Source organism: Dendrobates tinctorius, unplaced genomic scaffold, assembly GCF_039654945.1.
Source record: "Dendrobates tinctorius isolate UK_male_01 unplaced genomic scaffold, ASM3965494v1 ptg000085l, whole genome shotgun sequence".
Taxonomy (NCBI): Eukaryota; Metazoa; Chordata; class Amphibia; order Anura; family Dendrobatidae; genus Dendrobates; species Dendrobates tinctorius.
In genome coordinates, this window is record NW_027361753.1 from 3148506 (window position 1) to 3158465 (window position 9960).

Here is a 9960-nt window from a genome sequence, read left to right on the forward strand (position 1 = left end):
TAAAAGCGGTTTACCTACTCCCAGAAAAGGGAGCCTTCGAGGCCTTGTGGAGCCAGACGATGACGCAGGCTCAACACCTCCTGCATTAGGTGCTATTGTGCTTTTGCCACTACCAGCAGATCCACCACCACCACCAACACCATCATTATCTGCTGGCAACCCCCGCCCACTTCCACGTCCTCTTCCAATACACTTCCTCATTTTTGTGAAAATGTACTCAAAATACCACCAGTAATATGGTACTGTAAAACAAGGTACAAGGTGTATATAGTATTGGGGAGAAGTTGAATCTCCCTACAGACTTGAGGACAGTGAACTAATATCCCAGGCCCAGTGTAGATTACACCTTAATATAACAGGCTGAAATTGGATGGTGTATAAAATGTCTATATAGGACTGGGGAGAATTTGAATCTCCCTGCAGACTTGAGGACACTGAACTATTATCTCAGGCCCAGTGTAGATTACACCTCAATATAACAAGCTGAAATTGGATGGTGTATAAAATGTCTATATAGGAATGGGGAGAATTTGAATCTCCCTAGAGATTTTAGCAAGCTGACAATGATGCTCTCAGTCCCAAGTATGGCAGCAGGCAGCCTAATAAGCAGGACTGCTGCACACAAAACTGTGGAAAAATGAACGCTTGGTAACTGGGCAAAAAAGAGGATGAAAAGTATTTTTGCTTTTAAAAAAGCAGTTTGCACAGCAGTGTGCAAACAGCAATGCAGCTATCAGGGAGCCTTATAAGGTAGCCTAATAACCAACAGAGCTGATGCACCAAAATATAGCCTCCCCTTGCACTGCACACTAACTGGTGTGTTGTACAGGCAAAATCGCTAGCAGCAGAAGCAGTTTTTTGTATCTTCTTCCCTGCCTAACGCTCTCCATACAGAATCATCATCTGCAGCAGCTCTCCCTATTCTGAGATCAGCAGAAGTAAGATGGCGGTCGGCGTGCACGCCCTTTTATAGCCCCTGTGACGCCACACAAAGCAAGCCAATCACTTGCATGCCCTTCTCAAAGATGGTGGTGACAGCTGCCTATGTCATCGCGTTGCCCACAGTGTGCGTCCTCCATCATTGGCTGAAAAAGGGCGCTGAAGCATCATTTGAAATGCGACTTTGGGGCCATGGTCGCCGACCTCGTGGCCGACCTCACGCTATGGTCGGGTTTCGTTTCATGAAACCCGACTTTTGCGAAAGTCGGCGACTTTTGAAATTGACCAACCCGTTTCGCTCAACTCTAGTGGTGACAACTTCTATTCCTCCAGTGTCTGTTACAGGACCATTAGTATCCATACAACCTCGGGGACCGGACCCCGACCTTGCGCTTAGAACTTGGGAAGGGTTCTCCTCTAACCCTAATCCTTAGTCCTCTTCTTCTCCTCACGTTCCGTACTAATCCTTTCCTTCTTATGGAGAGTCTGGCTTTCTATCAATATTCCTTTCCTGTGCCAGCGGACCCAGGTCACTGAGGTCGGCTGCAGCACTTCCTTCCATCCATCCCACTCAGGGGATCTCCTTTCACAGACTGACCTCGTCAGACTCCTGTGACAGACTGACTCAATCCTACACTCTTCCGGCTCTTTTAGTGCAGACTAAACTCCACCCACCTCCCTGCACGCTTCGTGTTCCAAGCAGGGAGCCACCAAAGGGTGCTTTGCTCTCCTGAAATACTCTGTGCTGCTGTCACCCTGCTCCCAGACTCCTTGCTGCCTGCCATCCTCGGTGACCGAAGACCCCATTCCTCTCCTCAGATCCTGTCCTGGCGATGTGTGAAAGCGAAATCCTGATGTATGGTGGAAGGAACAGGGTGACAGCAGCACAGAGTATTTCAGGAGAGCAGAGTGCTGGTCTATGGGGGGCACCCTGTTCGGTGCCAGGGATTGTACATAGAGCGCTGTGTTTTATACTGTGGCGCCCCTGAGGGTTCAGTCGCCACAGAGGTACTGCACCTCCTCCTGAGGTGTGGTACCCCACCATTCAGGTAAGGTGGAGACACCTGACCACACTCCCACACCTGCATCCCACACAACATAGTAGTGTAGCAAAGCACCTTTGGTGGCTCCCTGCTTGGAACACGAAGAGTGCTGGGAGGTGGGTGGAGCTTAGTCTGCACAAGATAGCGGGAGATCATTAGGACTAGGTCAGTCTGTGAGAGGAGATCCCCTGAGTGTGATGGATTGAAGGAAGTGCTGCAGCAGACTTCAGTGACCTGAGTCTGCTGGCACAGGAAAGAGATATTCAGAAAGCCTAATTCTCCATAGGAAAGACAGTTTTGTACGGAACGTAAGGAGAAGAAGAGGACTAAGGATTAGGGTTAGAGCAGAGCCCTTCCTCAAGTTCTCAGCGCATGGTCGGGGTCCAGTCCTTGAGGTTGTATGGATACTAATGGTCCTGCAGCAGACACCGGAGAAATAGAAGTTGTCACCACTTTATTCCCACACAAGACTTGGGGGGCACAACATTAACGAGAGTGAGCCAGAACTTAGTAGCAAGGAGTCCCCGAAGCAGGCTACAGCTGTCTGCCGTACAAGTAGAGTTCTAAGAACATCTGAAAGGAGGAACTCCAGTGTAACTCAGTACTGTGAGTACTTCAAATAGGCGCTAGAAGAGAGACGTTCAGGAAAGGCACATGTTGGCGGAGTGTTGGGACGGAGTACTTCATGGCTGGAAGTTGGCTGAGCTCCTGACCTGGAGGACACGGCACGGATGCGGGCACCTGAATGCACAACAAACTGTGAGTAAAGCTTTGGAACTACATGCCCTGGTGTCCTCCACTTATTCCTGCGCCAACACACTCAGCACTGCTACATCGCTGTGCCTAACACGGCACCATCTACATCTCCTCACTCTCTCCCCATCTACACTGCCCTGGTACTACAGCCTTACCTGTGGAGGGCCACAACATCATTGCTGCACCACACCATCTGTCCCAGAGGATCTGTCTGCAGCGTCAGCTTAACATCTTCATTGCCAAACACCACAGGTGGCGTCACGAATCATTCACTTATAAACTTTATTCATCATCAGCCACGCTTAACACCATTTCCTTTCACAATGGACTCCCAGGACCACGGACCGGGTCACCGCTGCCGTGACATCTCCCATTGAAACCCACGGGCCCGGTACCGAGTACCCCACGGCCCTGGGAGGGGTATCCAGGTGTTTTTAGCTGTGTGTTTTGGGTCATTATCCTGTTGCAAGACCTGCGACTGAGACCAAGCTTTCTGACACTGGGCAGCACATTTCTCTCTAGAATCCCTTGATAGTCTTGAGATTTTATTGTACCCTGCACAGATTCTAGACACCCTGTGCCAGATGCAGCAAAGCAGCCCCAGAACATAACAGAGCCTCCTCTATGTTTCACAGTAGGGGCAGTGTTCTTTTCTTGATATGCTTCATTTTTCCGTCTGTGATCATAGAGCTGATGTGCCTTGCCAAGAAGTTCAATTTTAGTCTCATCTGTCCATAGGACATTCTCTTAGAAGCTTTGTGGCTTGTCAAGATATAGTTTGGCAAATTCCAGTCTGACTTTTTTATGATTTTGTTTTTTCAACATTGGTGTCCTCCTTAGTCGTCTCCCATGAAGTCCACTTTGGCTCATACAACGACGGATGATGCAATCTGACACTGATGTTCCTTGAGCTTGAAGTCCACCTTTAATCTTTGATTTGTCATCAATTTTCCTCCTTCGGCCACGTCCCGGGAGGTTGGCTACAGTGCCATGGAGCTTAAATTTCTGAATAATATGTGCAGCTGTATTTAGAGGAACATCAAGCTGCTTGGAGATGGTCTTATAACTTTTACCTTTGACATGCTTGTCTATAATTTTCTTTCTAAACTCCTGAGACAACTTTTTCCTTCGCTTCCTCTGGTCCATGTTGAGTGTGATACACACCATGACACCAAACAGCACAGTGAGTATCTGTAGCCCTCTATACAGGCCACTCACTGATTCCAAGATTGTAGACACCTGTCATGCCAGTTAGTGGACACACCGCAATTTAACGTGTCCCTTTTGTCACAATGTTTTCAGGGGTACCATCATTTCTGTCCAGGCCTATTTCATGAGTTTTATTTTTTTTAAAATTCTGTGGAAGCATGGTTGAAAAGTAATGTCTGACTTTCATTTGTTCATTTTCATAGATTTTTTATTTATTATTACTTTTGTCAGATTCAAGATATTTCTGTGTCCATTGTGGGTTTTTCTTTCATTAAGCGAGGGGTACCAACAATTTTGACCATGTGTGTACATATGATATAGGGATAGTGGTGCTATATCCTGAAGAGATTATGGCATAAAGATGATCAAAAAAAGACAAAAAATATAGGCCAAATATATAGGCAGAGACAAATAAAATACCTGGGTATAATGTGGTCACCGTGAATGGCACACCCCGACGTGTGTTTCGGAAGCTTGTCTTAACTTGCCTGATGATTTCTGCACCATGACCAAACTGCTGATCCAGTCTGTGCTCTTATGGACTGGTGCTATCATGTCTCTTCTCTGTAAATCTTGCAGTTCTACTTTCAGTGGTTGCATTAAAGCTACAGGCACTCTTCTTGTAGGTAATCTGGTAGGCTGCACGGTTTTGTCAATTTCTAGCCTATATATTTACCTTCAAATCACCCATCACCTTCAAATAAATCAGTATACTTTGTTTTTATTTTCTGAATTTCCAAATTGCTCTATGTGTTTAGTTTATCTTGTATATCCTGGGAAACGTCAACAGACATAATGTTCTGAGACTGTACTTTTATTAAAGGGAATCTGTCACCTCATTTTTGCCCTATGAGATGCAGCCACCACCATCAGGGGCTTACTACAGCATTCTGTAATGCTGTAGATAATCCCCCGATGTCACCTGAAAGATAAGAAAAATGAGTTATATTATACTCACCCGGGGGGACGGTCCGGTCCGATGGGTGTCGCAGGTCTGGGTCTGGCGCCTCCCATCTTCTAGCGATGACGTCCTCATCCTTGCTTCTGTCGCGCTCCTTCACCGGCATAATTCTCTGCCCTGTTGATAGCAGAGAGGGGTACTGCAGTGCGCAGGCGCCGGGAAATGTCAGAGAGGTCCAGTGCCTGCACACTGCAGTACTCTGCTCTGCCCTCTACAGGGCAGAGAATTACACCTGCGCAGGAGCCTCGACAGAAGCAAGGATTAGGACGTCATCGCTAGAAGATAGGAGGCGCCGGACCTGTGTTCCCTGCCTGCAATATCAGTGTCTGGTGTCACAGAGTGGCGCTGCCTGTACTGTACTGTCTGTCTATACTGTTTGCCTGTTCCCTGCCTGCAGACAGATGAAAAATGATTCTTCTTGCCTCATGACCTGCAGGTTTCCCCATATGTTGAACACTTGGTTTTGTCTCTCTCATGTCTTTTTCCCCACAATACTTGCAGTGGACAGTGCTTATAGAGGAGCTTGGTCTTGTCTTTCCTTTCATAGATACTGCATGTACTTTATCATCATTGTCACTGGTGCCTGCCATTATCTTCAGGCTGTATTTTGTCAGCTCAGCAGCCCTGCCGATTTGCATGTCTTCCTCTCTCAGTAATCTTTCTTTGAGATGACCATCTTTTATGTCACACACCATTCTGTTGTTGATCAGACTGTCCTTGATCTCTCCAAAGCCACATGTTGCTGTAAGTCTCCTCAGCTCTGTCAGATATCTGTCCACATTTTCTCCATCCTCCTGATGTCTTGTGAAAAAATTTATCTTTCCACTGTCTCATTCTTCTTTGGGTCACAGTGTTATTCCATGGCGCTTTACATGTAAGGAGGGGTATACATAAAAACAAGTACAATAATGTTAAACAATACAAGTCGTAACTGGTACTGGAGGAGAGAGGACCCTGCCCGAGAAGGCTCACAATCTACAAGGGATGGGTGAAAATACAGTAGGCGAGGGTAGAGCTGGTCATGCAGCGGTTTGGTCGATCGGTGGTTACTGCAGGTTGTAGGCTTGTCGGAAGAGGTGGGTCTTCAGGCTCTTTTTGAAGGTTTCGATGGTGGGTGAGAGTCTGATATGTTGTGGTAGAGAGTTCCAGAGTAGGGGTGATGCGCGAGAGAAATCTTGTATGCGATTGTGGAAAGAGGAGATAAGAAGGGAGTAGAGAAGGAGATCTTGGGAGGATCGGAGGTTGCGTGCAGGAAAGTACCGGGAGACAAGGTCACAGATGTATGGAGGAGACAGGTTGTGGATGGCTTTGTATGTCATGGTTAGGGTTTTGTACTGGAGTCTCTGGGCAATGGGAATCCAGTGAAGGGATTGACAGAGGGGAGAAGCTGGGGAATAGCGGGGGGACAGGTGGATTAGTAGGGCAGCAGAGTTTAGAATAGATTGGAGGGGTGCGAGAGTGTTCGAGGGGAGGCCACAGAGCAGGAGGTTGCAGTAGTCAAGGCGAGAGTTTTTATCAAATGCCTGCACAATATCTGCTAGAAGGAGGTTGTCTGTGTCTGGGAGTAAGGCGTGGGCTAATTCTCTGCCATTTTCCCCAATTAGGTAATAAAACAGCTTTACTTTTCATTTGTCATCACTGGGGGCCACTGTGAGATCCACATACAGTGTAAACTCTTCCTTTCAATGTCTCCAAGTCAGGGACAGATTACATGACGTGACATCCAGTATCTGAGGTGGCTTCAGACTAGTCTCCATTTTGCAGTAATGTCAGGGAATCTGTACTTACAGGTGCTGTCATCCTCTGTACAGTTCCAGCCTCACACAAGGATTTGCATGTTTTGTGCCCAGCTGCCACCATGTTCTGTTAGTTGCATCCCATCATGGATCACACTCTGTTGGCATTTACTGGCTGTTTATTACATGCGGAGTCATCCTCCATTACTTGAGTCTCTGCCACAACTAACTAACAATTTGCTACAATTACTGCAATGCTTTAGCCATAAGCTTCTGTGCGTCTGATATGATTCCATTAATAGGATCTAATAAGACCAGGGAAAATATCATTTCTATAGGGGCTGATTATTATTACGCTGCTAAGAAATATGTAGGGGTTAATTTAAAGGGATTGTCCAGGCTAAACATAATATTGCCCGGGTGCTTTGGATTTGCCAAAAATAACAAAATCAGTTAATTGAACCAGCACCAAATCACCATTCACCAGACAGAGGACAACTGCGACCTGTGATTTTTGCAGCGGTGGGATGACTCAAACAATGAGTGATCTGAAAAAGATCTGAAAATGCTCTCATCAAGTCATCTGACTGCTACAGAAGTGTGGGGTTATTGAGGGATAGGAGAAGGTAAGAGGGGTGGAGTGTCAGTTACAGTTTTGCCTCAAGCAACGGAAAAAAGCAGACAACAGTGTTATGTAGGCATATATGTTCTAATGCATCCCGTTCTTGCATTTTAAAAAATTGCTCACGGAGCATTGCTGCCTGCCTCTGTGCTGTGCACACTGGGAGCAACCTTGATGCTGTCAATCACATGAATTCTTCTTCCTATTTAGTCTCAGATGCTGCATCACAGTCACATATGCAATGGGTGAAATAAGTATTGAACACGTCACCAATTTTCTAAGTAAATATATATTTCTAATGGTGCTATTGACATAAAATTCTCACCAGATGTCGATAACAACCCATTCAATCCACACAGGCAAAGAAATCACCATAGATGTCCATAAATTTAATTTTGTGCAATAATGAAAAATGACACAGGGAAAAGGTATTGAACACATGAAGAAAATGGTACAGAAAGCACTGGAAAGTCATGGCAGCAGCTAAAATCTATCAGTAATTAGAAAGAAATCCTGCCACTTAGTGAACAATAATATCAGCTGGTGCAACTTATGGCCTATAAAATGGTGTCTCATTAAGAATGTGCCACACAAGAAACATCTCATGATGGGTAAAACCAGTGAGGTGTCGCAAGACCTTTGCAACCTTATTGTTGCAGAACATACTGATGGCATTAGCTACAGAAGAATTTCTAAACTACTAAAGGTTCCAGTGAGCACTGTTGGGACCATAATCTGGAAGTGGAAATAACATAATTTCACCATAAACCGGCCACGACCAGATGATGCCAGCAAGATTTCAGATAAAGTAGTGAAAATAATTATCAGAAGAGTTGTCCAAGAGCTAAGGACCACCTGTGGAGAGCTACAGAAAGACCAGGAATCAGCAGGTACAATTGTTTCAAAGAAAACTATGAGTAATGCACTCCACCTCCACGGCCTGTATGCACGCTCGCCACACAAGATTCCATTGCTGAACAAGAGCATGCTCAAACGTGTTTAACTTTTTGTCAACAAGCCTGTGAAATACTGGGAGAATACAGTCTAGTCAGATGAGACCAAAATTGAACTCTTTAGATGCCATAATACACACCATGTTTGGAGACCAAAAGGCACTGCATATCACCCCCAAAACATAATACGAACAGTGAAGTTTGGAGGTGGGAACATCAAGGCATGGAACTGTTTTCAGCATATGTCACTGACAAATTTCATAAGATTAAAGAAAGGATGAATGGACAGATGTACTGATACATTATTGATAAAAATCTGTTGACGTCTACACAGGTAAGGAACCCGTCAATTGACTTCAGAAAAAAAAACCTGCTAGAATGGTCCAACCAATCACTGACCTTAATCCAATAAAAAATTTATGGAAGGAACTAAAGCTCACAGTTCATAGAAGGAGCTCATGGAAGCTTCCGAATTTTAAGAAAGTTTATGTGGAAGAATAGGCCAAAATGACACCTGAGCAATGCCTGCGACTAGTTTCTCCATAAAGAAGGCGTCACAAACAAAGGTTTTTGTACGAAGAATTAAGTACATTTCAGTAAGTGTGTTCAATACTTTTCCCGGAGTCATTTCTCATTATTACACATAACTTAATTTATGGACATCTATGGTTTGATTTCTTTGCCTGTGTGGATTGGATGGGTTGTTACCAACATCTGGTTAGAATTGCTTGTCAATAGCACATTTATATCAGACATTAAATGATTTGTTTTTGCCCCACAGGTCTCTATGATCTTTTTGAAGCCCCGGAGTTCTGTGCCCTGTCAGAGAAGAGTGATCTTGTAATCAGCGATGTCCGTCATCGTGCTGTTTTGGAAATCAAAGAAAGTGGCGTAAAAGCTGCAGCTGCTACTTCTGTCAGTGTTGCCCGCACAATGCCAGTGTTCTCAGTGGAAAGACCTTTTTTGTATGTGCTGGTTAATGACAAAACCAAAATCCCCATTATTATTGGGCGTGTAACTGACCCCAGCAAGTGAATTTAAGCGAAATCATACATAGTGTAACCTGCAATGCCTCATATTTAGAGCTGAACGAATCGATTCGAGGCGAATTAAGTTCACTTCACATTTCACAAAAAATAAATCATATTTACAAGAATCCGAATTCTTTTGATTTGCTTTAAAATTGTCCACCATTTTGCTTTATTACAAAGGGCAGAGAAAGGTTAAAAAAATCTACATAATACATCTCAATCCCGATTCTCCGGTCTTCTCATTCCTGTCACTCTCTCCTTTCCAATCTTCTCTTCCATCATCTTCAGCGCCTCTTTCATCACTTAAGGCCTTGTCAAGTCTTTGGAGGTGCCGAAGATGCTAAAACAGAACATTGGACTGGAAGGAATGGCAGGTTGTCTAATGAGAAGATCAGAAAAAAAGCCAGGTGAAGGCTGAGGAGAGTATTTATTTGTTTACCATACGATTATTATAGAGACCCCAGAGGATAACAAGGGACATTTGGTTTACACCCCAAAAAAATCAATGTAACTCGAATTTCCTATCTGAATTCAAGCAAATTTGCCAAATTCGAATTTTAGCAGATTCGCTCACCCCTGATCATTTTTTTTATTACAACTCAACTGTAACCAGATCCTTTCTTATTAGCTTTAATTCAATTTATATAGATTTATATAGGTACACAGCTCATAAAAATATAAGAATATGCGATATACAGTACACAGCAATG

At 44.5% G+C, this 9960-nt stretch overlaps 1 protein-coding gene across 1 annotated transcript in view; it reads left to right on the forward strand.

Moving 5' to 3' along the window:
• Positions 1–9375, forward strand: part of LOC141097548 (factor XIIa inhibitor-like) — a 67431-nt gene extending 58056 nt beyond the window's left edge. The window contains exon 8 of the mRNA XM_073584772.1: positions 9001–9375. Within this exon, the coding sequence (XP_073440873.1) occupies positions 9001–9254 (254 nt within the window). The 3' untranslated portion in view covers positions 9255–9375. The remainder of the gene's footprint in view (positions 1–9000) is intronic.
• The last annotated feature ends 585 nt before the right edge of the window (positions 9376–9960 follow it).